We start from the raw sequence: 18,200 nt of genomic DNA, 5'->3' as shown, positions 1-18,200 counted from the left end.
TTCTTGCTTTCCAGTTCAGGGATCATCCTGCTTGTGATTAGCCTGCTGTGCTGTGCACAGAGAGGATGATCTCCAGTGCTCCTGCTTAGGGCAGGGCTCTCAGTGCAGCTCCTTTGGCCACAAACCAAGCCTTAAAAACAAACAAACAAACAAACAAACAAACAAAAACCCAACCCAAACCCAAAAAAGCCCCAAACCAGTAATTTTGATTTGTGTTAAAGTGGGGTTGACTGCCTTGGAAAATCTGGTGTCAGCTGTGGATTAGGTATTGCCTTACTGCTGGCTGCCTCTTTTTTCCCTTGGTATAAAGGGATATATGTTCCCCCACTTCTGGTGCTGAGGTAATAGGACTACTTGGAGCACAGCATTCCTGGAACATGGTGCAGGAAAGATGTTTGCATTGATAATCCACTGGGGTCCCTCCAGCCCCTAAGTGAAACCAGACCATCTTCTCAGCCGTTTGTCAATACACTCAGGGTTGTTATTTGTAGCCATTCAGTGCACGAATTAAGCAGCCTCAATCTGCCTTTTTGTCTTTTAAATTCTCTTCAGGGAGTGTTTGGGTGTTTGTGATGGCCCAAAAGTTTAACCCAGGGTGTTTGGCTTGAACTGAGGTCAAATGCAGGCATTGTGTGGGCACCTTGGGAAAGGTAAGCCAGAAAGCAGCACTCTGAACAAAAGCACTGGAAACAGCTCCAGATTTTTCTGATGTAAACAGAGCAGGATTCTTTAGCTCTGCACCTGAGTTCCATGAAGTGAAGCACAGGAGATATGTGTTCCTTCCTTTCTCATCTTCTTCTGCTTTTAAACTGTAGCAAATCTGAGCAGATTCTGAAATCCAGTAGGAATTACAGAAGAGGTAATATGTGGTATTTACAGGTAAGGCAGTGACAACCCTCTCTCCATGGGGTACAAAATGCTCCATGTTTTGCTTTAATAAGATTTGTTGCTCACATGTTGCCCAGGGAAGCTGTGTCTGCCCCATCCCTGGAAATGTTCCAGGTCAGGTTGGGTGGGGCTTGGAGTAACCTGGCCTAGTGGAAGATGTTCCTGCCCATGGCAGGAAGATTGGAACAAGATGGTCTTTAAGGTCCCTTCTAATCCCTTCTGTGATTCTGTGATTTAAGTTTTGGAGTTATCCTTTGATCTGTATATTGTGATGCTTTGAAGTACTTTAGAAGTTATGACACAAAACTGCAATGACCTAACAAAGGTTTATTTATTGTGCAAAATATTTTCAAAACTATATCTTTTTTTTCCATTTAGCTTGACTGTTCCAAAGACACCTGTGCTCCCCATGGAATGGCAATTGCAAGTGTCTTATAGCTCACTTGGTTATGAGGGGAGAGTGACGCTGACAGTCCCTGTAGATGCAGCAGAAAATCATGCTTCCATTCGTAACGAGAAATGACGCTGTCAGTTATTCCACTCCTGTCAACGAGGTCAAAATCTTTCCAAAAAAGCTTTGGCAGGGAGCTGGGTGTCTCTCCCAGGTGCTCCTGGCTCTGAGCACCTCACACCGGAGCGGATCAGGGCTGTATCCCACAGCCGGGGAGCCCGCAGGCACCATCGAGCTCCAGCTCATGATTCAGCCTCTGGCCTTGCAAAACTTACAGATGTGCTTAATTTCCTTAAACAAACGCAAGGCAGCTCGCCTTCAGTGCACATGCTGGGCTCTCAAAATCACTTAATGGGATGCGGGTGTCATCCCGGGGAGTCTGGCGGTGGGCGGGAGCCACACGACTTGTTGCTGCGTTCTAGGAAATCGGCGTGCAGATTCCCAGACAGGCATTTTAGTTAGTTAGCAAAGCCACTAAAAGCCGTTTACTGCTTTTCATAGAAGCAGACTCTTTCTTTTCATGCTTTATTTGGCTGCACGAAGGGGCCAAGCTGCTGCGCGCTGAGAGGGAGGTGGGGGAATCCCATCCCTCTCCCCCTGCTCTCCCTCCCCTTCCTTATCCCTCCTGACGTCTGGGAATTGAAATCTTTAATCACGCCGAGGAGCGGACGAGGCGCCAGGGCAGCTTCTCCCACAATTTCAGAATGTAGAGCTGGATTCCCGCAGCTCCCGGCGGACTCCAGGGGAAGCCGCTCCGCTCCGCAGAGGTCTGTGGCTCGTTCCCCGTTGGGGCTCGGTTGGCAGGGATGCCCAGGAGGGGCTCTGCCGTTTTGGGGCGTGTGTGGGGATCCCAAGCAGGGAACTTCTGCAGAGTTTGGCTCTCCGGGAAACTTAAGAGCCGGTGCAGCTGAGCCCGGGGCAGCACTGGCGGTGCCACAAAGTGGGTGACAGGTCTCATCCTCTCACTGGGAAGCGGCTTCGAGGCTCACATTCCCTGCCAGTCGGTCTAAATACTGCCAGGACTGCTTTGGCAATTCTTTAGGAGTGATGGCTGTGAGAAATGCACTTTTGCTGGTTGGTTTGATTTGTTTGGGTTTTTTTCCTTCTATTTTTGGTTAATAGTACAAAACTGCAGGAAATGGTTTCCAGAAAGCACAGTACTTGGAAGGGCTTGCTATCTGTGTGAATTTTTCCCAGCTGGAGGTGTGGGTGGGTCGGTATCAAGCTGAAGTAACCCAGCCTCATGGGCTGGGAGAGTTGCAAAGGTTCAGCCTAGAAATGGACCTTCTACCTGACTTTTTTGAGGCTGATGCTGGGTTAATTGAGACTTTTTGTTCATTAGTGGAACTGAAATACAGGAACTTTCCAGGAGCGAACACAAAGGGGTTGATGAAAGTGTTTTTTTAGTCTGGTTTAGGTCCTTTTACTGGCAAAGCACTCAGGGAATGTGGGACAGATTTATTCCCTGCAGTTGGCTGCCTGCAGGGCTGTCCCCAGCGCTGCTCGTGTGTCCAGCAGCGAGTGGGACACGAGGTGACATTGCTTCTGCCAGCACTTCTGTGCAGACACAGTGGTGACCTCTGGGATGAGAAAACATCCCCAGACTGTGGCTGTGGAGAGCAGAAATTATTCACAGTGCCCCCAGACCCTCACCTTTAGTTGTGCTGCTTTAAAAAAGTGGTAGGAATTTTTTGCCCTTTTTTTTTTTTTTTTCTCTAAATAAAGTGAGTACTTATAAAATTTCCTGTACAAACAAGGGGGTCTCTGACTGTCTTAACCTCCAAATCCCCTCTGAGCACACAGCTGGGGCAAGTGGAAAGTGGTGTGTCCAACACACACCCCCCTGTTTTCCAGGCCCTGGAAACACTGACCACATGCTCCATGTGTTGCCATCTCCAAATTCCTTTCCTGAGGGGAAGTAACAGGAGAGAAGCTCCCTGCCTGCCAGCAGGCTGGTGTCACTGTGGTCCCCTCAGTCCACAGCTCAGCCTGGCTGGATGGTGGCACCAATGATAGCAGAAATGGATAGGGAGGGACCATGGAGCCCTGGATTGGGAGCTTGGGATCTGGCAGGTGACCAGTGGAGAAGGAGCTCTGCAGGGAGGGCTGGAGAGAGCTCCTCCAGCTGTGTCTTCCACCACTTCAAACAGGTGCATTTGTCATTCCTGATTTACAGGGAGGAAAATGAATGTTGGAGAAGAGGCAGAATAATGATGGATTTGCCTCTGAATTTGTTTGCTCTTCATTTTAGTCACAGTAAAGATCCACACCCTGAGGATGAACTGCATCCAGCCTGGGTTAACCCCTGGTTTACTGTGAGGGTGGTGAGGCCCTGGCACAGTCTGCCCAGAGAAGTTGTGGCTGCCCCATCTCTGGAAGTGTCCAAGGACAGCTTGGATGGGGCTTGGAGCAACCTGGGACAGTGGAAGGTGTCCCTTCCCATGGAACAAGATGAACTTTAAGGTCCCTTCCAGCCCAAATCATTCTGTGATTATATGATAATATTTAACTCATCTTTGCCATCAGGTGGAAGCTCAAGCCTTCAGGGGAATCAGGGCCTGCAATAAGCCCAGATCAGTGCAGGCTGGAGTAGCCCATGGGCTTATTTTTCTGGACTTCAGATTCCATATAAGTCTGGTTAACATGAAAAGATAATACACAATCCAAAGCCTTCTCCAGAGTTTGGCATCTCATTTGCCAGCAGAGCCGCGGGGAAGATGCAAAGAAATCAAGGGCAGTTTGGTGGCACTGCAAAAGGGCACAAATGAACTTTTAATTCAGGGATTTTTTTTTTTAAAGAAAATGCCTGCTTCTTGCTGCTGTTTGGCACATGCATCTCTGAAGCCAGGGCAGCCTTTGTTTTTCTGGAGCTGATGATCAAAATGTCAACCCCCACCCCGTCCCCCTCCCCGTAAAATGTTTGCTGTTTTTAATAAGCAATGACCTCATTTTATTAGCTGGAAAAATAAAGCAAGTGTTTCCCATGGCTAAAGGCTTCGGTTACACTGCAGTTGTTCCACATAACCTGATCTTCAATCAAAAAAAAAAAAAAAATCCAGACAGAGGAGGGTGGTTAACAACTCCCTGTTATAACTTGCATATTTTTCCATTCATTCTTCCAGCAATTTAGAACTGATTTAAACCCCAGGAGATCACGGCTGGGTCGCTCTCGTGCGTATTTATTTTTCCTTGAAACCGCTACAAAGCTGACGTGTTTGAGGGGAAATAGGCATTTGCCAGGAGCCTCTAAATACCTGTCCATCAGAACGAATAGAAGTGAAATGTCACTGCAGGTGGCTGTGGAGGAAGCGGGTGCACGGTCTGGTTCTGCCAAAAGCAGTGAGGCTGAAATGTGGAGCACGGAAATGACAGATGCCAATGATGCTTTGCTAAAGGCCAACAACGTGTGTTTAAAACCTGGATTATTGAGATCAGGATGAGGGGGAGGCCCTGCTTCCATCAGAGTGGTTTTTATGGTGACCTGACATTTCTGACCAAACCGAGTAACAAGGAAATCCAGGCCAGCAAACCAACTGCAGGTGCTCGAGGTCTGCGGGCTGGGGCTGGCTGTCCTTAGCCAGCCAGCTTTGTCCATGGTGCAGAGGTTATTCCTGAGCCAAACTGATCCTGTGCCATGATCAAGTCTGTAACTGCCTCTGCTTTCAGTCTGTTCAGGTGAACAAGTTAAAGCAAGGCTATTCCAACCAGTCCTGGGTGTAACTCCTTGGGAACTCCATCGTGAGATAAGAAACAAATCTCCTCTTTGTAAACTGTTGACATACAAACTCCATTCAGTCTGTGGATCCCTCCTGCTGCAGGAGTGCTTTGTCACAGCCACTGAGGTGTGAGGAGCTTGGCTGTCAGAGAGTGCTCCTCTAAAGGCTTTTCCCTTATGATCAGTGCCTGCATGGCAGGGACATGAGAAAGGTGCTGTCTGTATACCTGTAATGATTTTAGGTCATGATAATCACAATTAATTACTTCTGTACAATTTAAACCAGAAGTTATTCTGGAATCTGTCTGTCCAATTATTTGCCAGTGTTTCTAATTTCCACGATCAGTTCCCAGCTGCAGGACCAAGCAGGCTGAGAGGAGTGCTCAGGAAAAGCCAGCTCCCCATCAGGTTTATAAGAACAATTTAGTTCAAGGCAGTGAACAGCTATGCTGGAGATACCAAGAAGATAAAATAATACATAGGAATCACAGGAAGATTCACATGTGATTCTCCATCTGCCCTTTCAGTGCCATCAGTGATGCCCAGAGCTGCAGATCTCAGCTCGTATTGCCTTAACTGAGGACTGCAAAAAACTGGATTTTGAGATGGTGAAATATAACTTTTGCTGCTGCTTCCTGATATTTGCCCTCTTGTAGGTCCTGGTCACCATGCTGATTCACACTTGGTTCTTTTTTGCCTGCCTGCCTGTGGTGAGCCATGTCTGGGGACGAGTGGGTCAAGGTAAGGAGCCTGCCTGCCCCTGCTGGGGCTGTGCCCTATGGTTTTTCTGTCCCCTGGGAAAGCCCAGCCCTTGCCCAAGCCCTGTGCATTGGCAGTGGCACCATTGCAAGGGACATTCCCAAAGACACACAGGATTTCGGGGGCCTGCTGTGCTCTGGTGTCTGCCGGTGAAGCTCCAAACCCTGTTCCTACGCTTGAAGAGCAATGAGAGATCGGGGGGCCCATCTGGGGAGAGCACCTCCATCCCTCCCCACCCTGCAGAGCCCATCCCCAGCACTGGCAGCAGCTCAACATGCCACTCCCTCACACCAGGGATGCCTTTCAGCCTGTGTAAGCAATGAAGGGGCTTATGTGGTCTGCAGATGGAGCTTGAGATACAGGAAGGAAAAGGGGGTTGCCTCTTAGTCACTGCATCCCTCCTGATGCTTCAGATGGGTATGTGCTGTGTTATCTTCCAGACCAGCCTCTGCAGTTAAGCCTGGGCTGAACTCCCTGTCAGCTGGAGAGCAAGGTTACAGCATCAAATGGTGCTCATCCAACACAGGGCAGGGAAACAGTGGAGCTTTCATGGCACTGGGGATAATTTGCATCCAGCACATAATGGTGCTTTAGAGGATGCTGTCCTTTCTGGTCTGTCTGGGGAAATTCTTGTCTTTTTAGCTTCTGGGCTCCTAGAGTGATGGTCAAGGAGCTGGACCACACTTGGTCAAAAGAAGACAGCTCCATGTTTAATCTAACTGTGAATTCCCCTCATTGTTCCATGATCTTTTACCATTTCTCTTAGGCATGATTCTGGGATTTGCTTTTTTCCCCTCACCCCTCTTTCCCAAGTTTTCTTTCTTCCCCTTCAGATTTGCCTGGGGTGAGATGTGAATCTGAGCTTTGTTTCCACAAAATAGCTATCTGCTTGTTGGGCAGCAGAGGCAGGAAGCCCCTGTGAGGAAAGGTTAAGGCACAGATGTTGGGCTGAGACAAGCAAGTCCTCACTGCCGGCTCTCACTGCTTTCCTGGGTGATGACTCCATGGCAAGGATGTCAGGAGGTGTCTGGACATCATGCAAAAACAAATCAGGGACTTGAGGAGCCCTGAGTGACAGTTTGGCAGCACTGAGTGGACACCCCAGGTCACCCTAAGCTATCTTTTTTATAAGTAATGGTAAAGAGAGTGGTAACAGCTGGAAATGATGTGGGAGGGCACTTGAGTGCAGATGCTTACTGTGTGTTCACTCACTGCAAATTAGGGCATCCTGCTGGAAAGGCAGCTCTGGGCACAGTGTCAGAAGGAGGGGAGAGAAATTCTGCTGAGTTGCCATCTCACATCCAGCCGAGTGAAAAAGGTTCATATGGTGGCATTTGTGCGATGGGAATCATTGATTCCAAGAGTGACACACGAGCTCAGGCATCTAGCTGGGGTTTAACAGATAGCTGTGAAATCCGGAGATGATAAGGCAATGTGCTCTTTCTTCTTTTTGCCTCCTTGTCTGCTACTATTTTTTTTCCTTGGGATTTGTCATTTAGTTTGCAGCTCCCTGCAGCAAACTGATACAAGCTGGTGCCCGTGAGTTATGGTCCTGCCAGGAGCTGTTATTTACACTTTATCAGGTTTTCTTTCTTTCCTCTTTTTTTTTTTTTTTTTTCCCCTTCTTTCCAAGCCCTGCTGGTCCTTGGAGCTGCTTCTGAAATGATCTCTCTGCAGAAGTAGGGATCCATCACCTGGGGAATTTCTGTATTTCTCAGCAGACCAAGCCCCTCGAGGAGCCTCACTGAGCCCCCTTTATCTGATTCCTGCCCTCCCATTTCAGATGTTTGCGCTGAACACACTTGCTGAAACGAAACACTTTGCAGGAAAGCTCCTGGGGGAGTCCTCCAAGGTGTGAGGGGTGCAGAGCAAGCCCCCACCTCTGTGGGAGGCTGTTTTTCCTGTTTTCAGGGGTGTATATAATGAGATCTTGTTTCAACACCTGAGAAACTCCTTTTTGCATGGGTGGAGGACACAGGTCTGCAGAGGTGCAGGGGAACTGCAGGAGCTGCTGTGCAGCCTCAGGGGGTAGTGAGGACTTGCATGGGATGGTGAAGGCTTCCTTTGCACTGCTGCTGTTCCCAGGTCCTTAGAGGAGACAGCACATGTGGTGTTTTGTGGGTGCATACGCAGAGGGAGGAATTGCATCCATAACAGCACGGACATATCTCCTCCTCCCCAGGGTCAGGCCGGCTGAAACTCACTGTCCTTTCTGAAGACAGGCTCCAGATGAAGTGGAAAGAGACTGAAGGGAACATCAGTGGCTACAAAGTTCGGGTAAAGCCCATGGCAGGTATGTGCTGAGACACCGAGCATCGCCAGAGATCTGTGTAGAATGAGGGACTGAGATCCACATTTTTTTTCTGGTGGACAACAGGACCTAAGTAAGAGCATTATTTAGACCTTAAGGTGATAGAAAGAAGTCAGAGGGAATTATCCACAGCTTGTTCTGGTTCCAGGTGTTGATTACAAACTGCATAAAAGCTTTTCTCTGGGCTGCACATGCAGGAACAGTCCATAGTCCCTCTGCCGCTCATTCACAAGAGAGAGATGAAACTCAGCTCTCTTCATCCCAGGGGAAAGGATAAGCCAGAAAGTGCTGTTCTTTGGGACTGTGTGAGAAAAAAGATGAGGAAAAGTTCATTGACTGATTTTCTATGAGAGCTCCCAACTCTCCCACCACCTGCCCAGACACAGGATGGGAAGTCCTTGACCCTATGTGTGTGGGGAGGCTCATCCCCCAGCTCCCTACCCCTGCTCCATGATTCCAGATGCTGAACCTGATGGTGTTGGAAGGACAGGACATCCCTTAGACAGAGAGAAATGGTTGGAGGCAACCTTAATCCTGGCTGGCATCTGGTTTCCAGTTGCTGATGCTTTCCCAGTGAGCTGGAGAAAGGAGCTGACGGGCAGGATTTCCTGCGGCATGGCTCCTGTGATCATCCACCCCCTTTTAGCTCAGCCCCCACCTGTTTCCCAAGCTGGAGCAGGAGGTTTCTCATTGCTTCCCTGTTCCTCCCCACAGCCTCAGCTCAGCAGAGAACATCCCGGGAATGCAGAGCATCCTGGGAATCCAGGGAATCCCCACCGGCACTCCTGGCACATGCCTGAGGCTTTCCCTCTTAGGCTGGGGAGTTTCCAGCCCTAGACAGGAGCACAGGGATGGAGGGGTCAGAAACACACCCATCTCCATAATTTAAAGCCTGTAGTCTTCTCCTAATTGGAGGGGTTTAGGGAGCTGGTGTGACCTTTTCTGTTTTGTGCAGCAAAGAGCCTGTGGGGCAGAAATTGCTGCCTTGCTCCATCTGCTCACTGCCCTGCCAACACACAAACACCCCAGTTCTTGGCTGGCCAAGGCATCACAGTCCCAGGACAGGTTCCAACAGCATGGGCTGTCACTGTGGAGGGGTCTGCAGGCAGTGCCAGCCCCTGCAGAGAGCAGCTGCCCTTAGAGAGTTGGGGCAAAGATAGCATAGTGAGAGTGTCTGGGATAAGTAAGATGAGTCCCAAGTGCCAGAGTGACCTCCAGAGACACCGAGTCACTTCCTCATTTTGTCACATATGACCTCAATCAGTTGGATGCTTTCATAAGTAATTGCCAGTCTTTACCCTCTGAAGACCAGCTTTTCACTCAAATACTCCTTGGGAAGTCGGCCAGAGCTGCACTAATACTGGGTGGGAACTGATTTTGCATTTTGGGCATGTATAAGGGATTTAAAAACCCCCACCTAAATCTTCTCAACTCTACAGAGAGTAAAAGAGTAAAAATCAGAGATCCTCAAAATTTAAAGAATAAATAAGAGTTGACTGCAGTCCCTAGGCAGAACATTCCCTGCATTTCAATGGTGCTTTCACTACTGTCAGCTTAAATTTAAGCTCCAACAGGCTCTGAACTGTGGCTTCATCCCACCTCAGGGGACTCAGAGCAAGAAGTCATGCTGAAAACCAAGACTCCCAAAGCCACAGTGGGAGGGCTGAGCCCTACCAAGGAATACACGCTGCAGGTCTACGTGCTCAATGGCTCCCAGGAAGCCCTGTTTGCCAAGAGGAAATTTGTGAGTAAGTGGAGAGGGCTACATTTTACCTTTCAGAGAGCTCCTGAGGCTCTTGGGGATGTGTCTCCTCTGAGCTCATCCTCTGGCATGTTCCCTGTGGACTGTATGGCAATCACAGAGCTCTTTTGGTTGGAAGGTTAGAAAGGGAGATGGTGAAGACCCAGGGGATGAGGGATGGACTGTGACTCACAGACCTGTCTAGATGGACACTGTCTCTGTTTTTGGTCTTCCTACAGTAGAGGAACTCAAAAATGCATCCCAGACTCGAAGTAACAGGAGAAACGCAGGAGCTGCACCAGGAAAGAATCTCACCTCTTTGGGGAGCTCGGCAACTGAGCACAGTGGGGTGGTTGAGGCCACCCCACCACCCCTGAACACTGTTTTGACGCAGACAGGTGGGTGCTCTGACCATCCTGGAGTCACCCTGGGTTGGTTTTGAGGCATGGCCTGTGCCGTGCTGCCATGGCTGGAGCATTAAGCTCAGCTGTCCCTAAAACCAATCCCACCCTCTCCCTGCAATACCTGCTCCATCAGGGACATTCATTCAGTGAGAGGTGCTAGCCCAGTCTCATCCCTTGTGTACAATTCTTAGCTACAGAAACACAGTAAACAACCTATAAATATTTGCCCCTCACACCAGCCAAGCTAAAAAAGGCACATCCTGGGGCTGACAGGTATCAAAATTCAGCAGGTGCAGATATATTCTTCATTTGAGAGTGGATCCCTGGAGAACAAGCTGCTGGGGCTAATGGTGCTGGTTTCCCTAGGCTCTGTGTCCCAAGGCTGGCTGCAAGTGGTCTACAAGAAGGATTTCCTCAACCTCCTGTGGCTGAGGACTGTATATAACCACAGAGAGTCTCATGTATCTGGCAACAAGGGCTTGCATGAGCTCAAAAGGCAATTACAGAAGAAAGATCCATCAGGGCCTGTATCTAAAAAGACTTACACTAGCTCAGGGTGCAAGTCACAGATTGCTGAGCTCTGGAGAGTAACTGGGTGCCATGGTATGTTTTCCCTGATTTATATTTTATAAATTCATTGTTTTTCATCACCAAAGATAATGGAAAGGGCAAACTTCTGATGTGATCCATTATTAACTTATGAGCCCACATGCAGCCCTCTCAGAGAGGCAAGGCTGAAGATGGTCTCTATCTAGCTACCTATTTGCATAAACCTGTACGACTTTTACCCTCTCTGGGCCCCCTACACCCGTGCCAAATGGGGTTTAAATCAGTGGAGGAGTGGGGCAGGTTTTGTAGGGATAACCCAATTAAGGACAATGGGATTTTTCTCTTTGGAGCACAGCAAAGGACAGAGCTGAAAAGAAAAGGCAGAAGGGGATTCAGCCAAAGGGCTCAGGAGAAACCACAAGACACCAGTCCAGTGTGGAGGCTGCAGTGACAGAGGCAACATCAACAAGCCCAAAATCATCTCCGCGCACTCCTGCAAACTCAGAGAGAGAGTCCCTAGGAAAAGAAAAACCCACAAAGGATTCACTGAGGCGAGGTGAGAGGGGTTTCAAACACGTCTTGCTCCTTCTTCCCTGCTGTTTTCCCTAAAACTCTTTGAATACAAGCTTTCTGTCCCGCTCTCTACTCACAGGATTTTCAAGAGTACAATCCTGCTGGTGGTGCTTCCAATCACTAGGTCATGCTTCGGGAGCTGTCAGGGCTCACTGGAGAAACTGGAGTTCTGTATAACAACTTGGACTTTAAGGAAAGCAGGAGTTGGGCCAAAAATTCCTTCCAGATGATTTAGTTTATTGACTTTTATTGATTTGGCACTATTCTCTCTTCATGTTGTCATCTCCCCCTGCTTCTGCCAGATTCATGCAAGCATTAGGTATTCCTCAGCAGAGCATCCCCAACCACAGACCTTTCCAAACCTTCAGAAGGGAAGGAGCATATCATGGATTTCGCTATCCAACCCGCTCCTCCTTCTGGACTTGTTCCTTGTGTTTCACAGATGATCCATGATGATCCTTCAGATTCAGTTGAGACTGTGATGGCTCCCAGCTCTGTTGAAATGGGATGGGCCAGAGCATCCCCTTTTGGTCCCTTTAGACCAGCAGGAATCCACATCTGTGAAATGAGATAGGAGAGGAGCCCCTTTAGAGCCAGCTGAATCCTGATGGGGTCATCTCCTTCTCTCCACAAAAGATGGAAAATTCTCCATCCAAGAAATATTCAAGGGAGATGCATTCAATCAGCAACATGCCCTATCTTATCCCCTGTTAAGCTGCAGGCCTGGGGTGGGGAGGAAGGCAGGACTGGAGTATCTGTGATGCCAGCAGGTTTTTACGGAGAGATTGGACTTCATATAAACCCACAAAATAATTATAGCCCACAGGGGATCTTGTGATGGAATGGAATTAAGAAATCACCTGCAATTCTTGGAGACTTAGGCTAGATAAAAGGGAAGCACTGGGCTGGGGCTGAGATGGAATGGAGCTGACAGCTTGCAGAGAGCAGTGCCTGGGTTAGCACAGGCTTCCTTGCAGCTTTAACCCGTTCTTTGCAGAAGTGCAGCTGTGCACCACGCAATTTCTCGGTACTGAGACAGGTTATCCTTGGCTCTGTGGTCTTCACAAGATGCTGAGATGTGTCAGACTGGCAGATGGTCCAATCCACCATCCCGACAAGGCCTTACACAGCAGATTCACTTTTTATCTTAAAACTGAAGCGGTTTTTCCTCCTTACAGTTGCTTCCCTCAACGTCAAACCTTTCCCCCCCCAGGTTCCCAGTTTCATTGTGACACTCCTGCAATGACTGATATTGTCCTGCTTGTGGATGGATCCTGGAGCATCGGGCGCAACAATTTCAAGCTCATTAAGGAGTTTCTGAGCAATTTGGTTTCCCCATTCAATATTGCCCGAGACAAGATAAGAGTAGGTAGGATACACTCGTGTTTCCTGACCTTAGGATGTCTGTGTTTGAAAGGGCCTTGGTCTCTTGTTCCTGGGGTTACATGCTCCTCTGAGGAGCTTTTTTTTTTTTCCTTTAGGATGGGGTTCTAAAGCTGCTCTTGAAAGCTTTTCCTATCTGGTAGCAAGCTCTGGCCTCTAGTGGCTGTGAAAAATAGCTGCACAGTGAACAGGAGTGATGTCTTTGGGCAGCACCAGGTCAGGTGGTGATGCTGAGATACTTTTGGGATTTGCTGCCTACAACAGCCACCACAGCACTGGATGCAGTGGCACTGCTGCTCTGGGGCTGCTGTGAGTTCAGCTAGGAATGGTGCTGCTTCCAGCTCTGAGCAATGCTGACAGTCAGAATGTACATGAAATAGGACTGTGTAAATCCTTCTCACCCCTTGCAGCTGACCAGTTTGACCCCAATTAATTTTGAGACCTTAGCAAATGTTCCTGATTGTCACAACAAGGCTAAGTACCCCTGTACCACGTGGGGTCTGGGGCATTGTCTTGCTGCCTGCATGACAAGGACTGTAGAATCACAGAATATCCTGAGTTGGAAGGGACACACAAGGATTATCAAGTCCAAGTCCTGACCCTGCACAAGAATCCCACCACGTGCATGGGAGCATTTTCCAACACTTCTTGAGCTCTGACAGGCTTAGTGCCATGACTGCCTCCCTGGGGATCCTGTTCCAGTGCCTGACCACCCTCTGGGTGAACATTTTCCTAATATCCAGCCTAAACCTCCCCTGACACAGCTCCATGCCCTTTCCTCAGAACCATGCAGAGAAGTGGAGTTAGAAACCCAACCTGCCCACTCCCACTCCCTTTTCTTGCTTTGTGCCTCCTCCCCTGCCCAGCCTGACACCCCCTCCCCAGGGTGGGGCTGCTGCAGCTCCCCTTGGCTGCCACAGTGCCCACAGCTCTTGCCTCCCCCAGGGCTGTCCCAGTACAGCAGCGACCCGCCGCACCGAGTGGGATCTGAGCGCCCACTCCACGAGGGAACAGCTGCTGGAGGCCATCAGGAACTTGCGGTACAAGGGCGGCAACACCTTCACAGGTAACTCCATCTCGCGGGTCTGTGTGGCTGCAGCGGGGGGAGATGTTCCCACGGCACCGTGTGCTCTGTGGGGAACGAGGCTGCTCTGGAGCAGAGAAAAGAGTGAAGGCAGGGGGCTGCTTGGGAGGCTGTAGCACAACATCCACCTCTGCTCCTGCCCAGGTCTAGCACTGACCCACGTCCTGGAGCAGAACCTGAAACCAGACGCTGGTGCCCGGCTGGAGGCTGAGAAGCTGGTGATACTGCTGACTGATGGAAAATCCCAGGATGATGCCAACCTGGCTGCTCAGACCTTGAAGAACCTGGGCATAGAGATATTTGCCATTGGTAAGATCACAGCTATCAGTGAGGAGCAGGTCAAAGCCAACCTATTTTTGGTCATCTTCAAATTGAAGGTGATGTTCCCTCAACTTTGACAGAAGCATCCTGAGGCTGTAAAACTAAGGTAGTGGGTAAGACCTCATTACATTGTAGCTAAGATGAAAATTAACTCATTTATTCAGTACAGGCAGTGTCTTCAAAGGGTTTTTTTGTTTAGAGAAAGCATTCACATGAGAGATTTCACACCTCCCATCTAAAGACCTTTGGGAGCCCCAAGGACCTGTGCAATAAAAACAATATTCTTAGCTGTGGAATTAGGCAAGAGAATATTGTACTGGGGATGACAGGAGACCTCCAGTATAATTACTGCCTCTCACAACTTCCCATTTCTCTGAATAATAACATTATCTAGTCTTCACTGTCCAGCAGCAATAATGAGACACAAAATGGCCTTGAGCAACTCTGTCCTTGATGACTACACAAGTCTGCTAGAGACTAACACATGAGCAGTGAAGTTACACAGAAAACTCTCCTAAAGAAGAAGGGCAAAGCTGCTGAGGTAAAAGTCTTGGACTTCAGAAATGAGGTTGGATTCTGGCCTGGCAATGTTACTGCTTAGACAGTGTTAGGGAACCTTGAATGTAGCACTGGGAAGTGAAATGAGTTGTACTGTGGAGCTTGGTTTGAAGAGAGTTAATCTGGATGGGGAGCAGAAGGAAAGGGATGGAGGATGCTCTGTGATGGAGAAGTTGTGCTATATAAACAGGCTCCTTTTTAGTCATCCCTGACTCTTGAAACACAATGTGATGTTCTCATGAACAGTAGACTCTCTGTGGGGAGTGCTGGCCCCTCATAAATATAAAATTGTTGTTTATTCATTCAGTGCTTTGCCCATTTATGCCAACTGCCTCTCAGACTGAAAAATATCTGCCTTCCTGGGAGCACAGTCTGCAAGTGATGAGGAGGCAGGAAAACAGAAGGAGGATTCACTAGGCTGTCTCCAGGCCCTAAAGAATTTCTGAGCCCACAGAGTGGAAAGCTCTTCCCAGGCTGGACTGAGGTGGTTGCTTCAGGAAAGGCCAGAGCCACTCAGACACCACCCCTGCACTGGAATGACTGGGAGGCTCTGCTTGGAGAGAAGGGTGATGGTGAACCCATCTCTGGGGGGGTCCATCTGCTCATCTCTGGGGAGTTTCTCAGCCTGGTTCTCTCTCTGGTTGCAGGGGTGAAGAATGCAGATGAGGCAGAGCTGAAGCAAGTGGCCTCAGAGCCGCTGGAGCTCACCGTGTACAACGTGCTGGACTTCCCTCTGCTGAGCTCCCTGGTTGGCAAACTCACCCGGGTCCTGTGCACCAGGATCAAAGAGAAGAGCAACAAGGAAACTGCAGGTGAAGTGAAACCTCCTCAGTGAGGGCTGACTTTCCCTCTGCTCACCATCCACCTTCCTTTGCCGTCGGGGTTGACCCTTTCTCATACCTTTCCCTCCGTGAGATCCGCCACCCATCAGCACCTCCTGGCTCTTCTCCTTCAGTGCTGATCTCCTTGCTCAGCCCTCTTGCTGCCACATCAATTTCTCCTGTGATTGTTTTTTTTCTGCAAGACCCTCCAGGTGCAGTCCTTCCACTCTTACTCTGCTGCAGAATACCTGCTGTCTCTGACATTTCACTGAAATCATCACCTGGAGATGTTTCCGTTTTGATGCTCTTGGTTTAGGGGTCTGCTTTTGGCCAATGAGCCAATGCAGGCAACATCCATTCCTACCAGGGGTTTGGATAGCCCATGTCACTCATATTTTTGAGCTGGAAGGTACATTTGGCATGAGAAGTCTGACTATAAGAAAGTAACTGTGTTTTTAATTCCTAGGCAGCACTGTGAAAGATTTCCCTGTGAATACAGGTCCCCAGCTGAGCCCAACTGACCTGAAAATATCAGCTGTGACCTCCAAGAGTATGAATTTGACTTGGAGTCCTCCTCTGAGACCACCAAAGAAATACCGGGTTGTGTATTATCCATCCAAAGGTGGTACCCCCAGAGAGGTGAGAGACCTTTCTCTGGACATCTGAGAGTGCAACAACTTCCAGATGGTGTCTGGGAATTTAAGTAGACTTGGGTGGAAAAAAAAGGATAGAGAATTCTTGTGGGCCGTCAGCTAATTAAATGCACACTGCGTATAAATATGATGAGGTAATAGGGTGACAAGACAGAAGAGGGAGCAGGATAAATATCAGCTTGTTAGAAATAGTGTGAGCCATGCTGACACTGATTTTTCTCTTACACAGTGTTATCCCCTCGCCAAGGCATGTCTTTTGACTCAAAGAGGACACTCCAGTACAGAGAGCTGTCCAGTGATGCTCATCTGTGATGGATATGAATCAGAAAGGCAAATCCAAATTCTTGATGGATTTCCACTGGTTTCAGTGAGAGCACAATTAGAATCTGGTGCTTGGAGTTTGCACAGATCCCAGCTGGAGAACACAGGAATCCTTACTTCCTCTTGCCTCCCTATTTTGGGGGGATACTTGCACAAAAGTTCTGAGGGCGACAGAACCGCCACGGGGAAGCCGCACTTGCTAGGGATGGCCAGTTCAGCCATTCTGCTGCCCAGGAGCATCTGGCACCTCCCTGTGTTGACAGCCCTCCCTTGTGCTTCCAGGTGGTTCTGGATGGAGCAGTCTCCTCTTTGCGGCTTTCCAACCTGACCTCGCACACGGAGTACCTGGTGTCGGTGCTCCCTGTGTACGACACCGCTGTTGGGGACGGGCTGAGAGGCGTCACCTCCACATGTAGGTCATGAGTAGAGAGAATTATGCTGGTGCATGGTTATGAAAGGCTAGGTCTCCTCTGGGTTTGGAGCTGAAGGTGTCTTTCTGCCTTGTTTTTCTCTCCAGTGCCTTTGTCTCCCCCTCGCTCCCTGCGCGTCTCTGAGCTGAGCCACAACAGTATCAGGCTAAGCTGGAAAGCAGCCCAGGGAGCCACACACTACCTGGTGCTCTGCTCTGCAGCCCCTGATGGAGCAGAGGACTACACAGCAGAGGTAGAGTTTGTGAGAATAATCATAATATCGTCTTTTCTCTGTCTGGGCTGAGTCTAGTGCTAGTTCTAAACCTTTGTCAACTGATATCATGTGGTCATAGAAAAAAAAAATTTGTCAGAATTATTGCCAGAAACATCTTTCCTAAAAGACTGGTTTTTTATGGTGTGTCTCAGAGTGATTTATAACTGTGAGGGTTTCATGTGGGAAATTAAGGCATGGGAGAGATCTGACTGACTCATGGGGCCCTGGAAACCCACGCACTGAACTCACATCTTTGCAGCCTCAAGTGTAATCCCTGTATCCTTGAGGCTGTACATAAATGTCTTTACTGTGTTTATCTTTGAAATGTTTATTTAAATGTGTTAGGGAAGTTTTTGCTGGCATCTGGAAACAGACCTACGATACTGCACATGAATAAAACAGTGCTTGACGAATGGAAAACCCTTAAAAACACTTAAGAACCCTTTATTGTGCATTTTAATGAGTTATCTGGAGTACCTCTGGGCTGAGGATATGAATTTAAAACAAAAAAAAGGCAGAGGGGAGGAAATCCTAAAAGTCCCTGGGGTGTGTTTCTGCAGGGAACAGGCTGCGGGAGGAGAGCTGTGACTGTACCGTGTTAGCAGCAGATGGCAGCAGCCCGGCTGCTCTGGGCCTCTGGCACCAGCCAGCTCTTCTGCCAGAGCTTTCCATGTGTCTGAGAAAAGTGGGATCACATTCCCTGAATACCCCCAATCCAACCCAGAACAGCAGCAGTGGCAGCATTTTTTTATGAGGGACTCTGGAGGGGAAGCCACGTGAGGAGCGACTGAGGTCACTTGGTTTGTTCAGCTTGGAGGAGTCTGAGGGGAGCCCTCATCGTGGTCTGCAGCTTCCTCATGAGGGAAGCAGAGGGGCAGCACCAATCTCTGCTCCCTGGTGACCAGTGACAGGACCCACACTGTGCCAGGGGAGGTTTAGGTTGGATATTGGGAAAAGGTTCTTCAGCCAGAGGGTGGCCAGCCA

At 49.0% G+C, this 18,200-nt stretch overlaps 1 protein-coding gene across 1 annotated transcript in view; it reads left to right on the top strand.

Moving 5' to 3' along the window:
- The first annotated feature begins 2,003 nt into the window (after positions 1-2,003).
- The window catches only part of COL20A1 (collagen type XX alpha 1 chain), a 49,788-nt gene continuing 33,591 nt past the window's right edge, over positions 2,004-18,200 (top strand). Inside the window, 14 exon segments of the mRNA XM_050313629.1 lie at positions 2,004-2,106; positions 5,711-5,795; positions 7,996-8,106; positions 9,729-9,872; positions 10,105-10,263; positions 11,174-11,374; positions 12,605-12,760; positions 13,720-13,745; positions 13,747-13,840; positions 14,003-14,167; positions 15,385-15,549; positions 16,025-16,197; positions 16,815-16,944; positions 17,050-17,195. Coding sequence (XP_050169586.1) covers positions 5,723-5,795; positions 7,996-8,106; positions 9,729-9,872; positions 10,105-10,263; positions 11,174-11,374; positions 12,605-12,760; positions 13,720-13,745; positions 13,747-13,840; positions 14,003-14,167; positions 15,385-15,549; positions 16,025-16,197; positions 16,815-16,944; positions 17,050-17,195 — 1,743 coding nt within the window. The 5' untranslated portion in view covers positions 2,004-2,106; positions 5,711-5,722.

This window comes from Myiozetetes cayanensis, unplaced genomic scaffold, assembly GCF_022539395.1.
Source record: "Myiozetetes cayanensis isolate MyiCay16 unplaced genomic scaffold, myiCay2020 scf19, whole genome shotgun sequence".
Classification (NCBI taxonomy): Eukaryota; Metazoa; Chordata; class Aves; order Passeriformes; family Tyrannidae; genus Myiozetetes; species Myiozetetes cayanensis.
The sequence above is the reverse complement of the archived record's forward strand: the minus strand, read 5'-3'. Positions and strand labels throughout refer to the sequence as shown.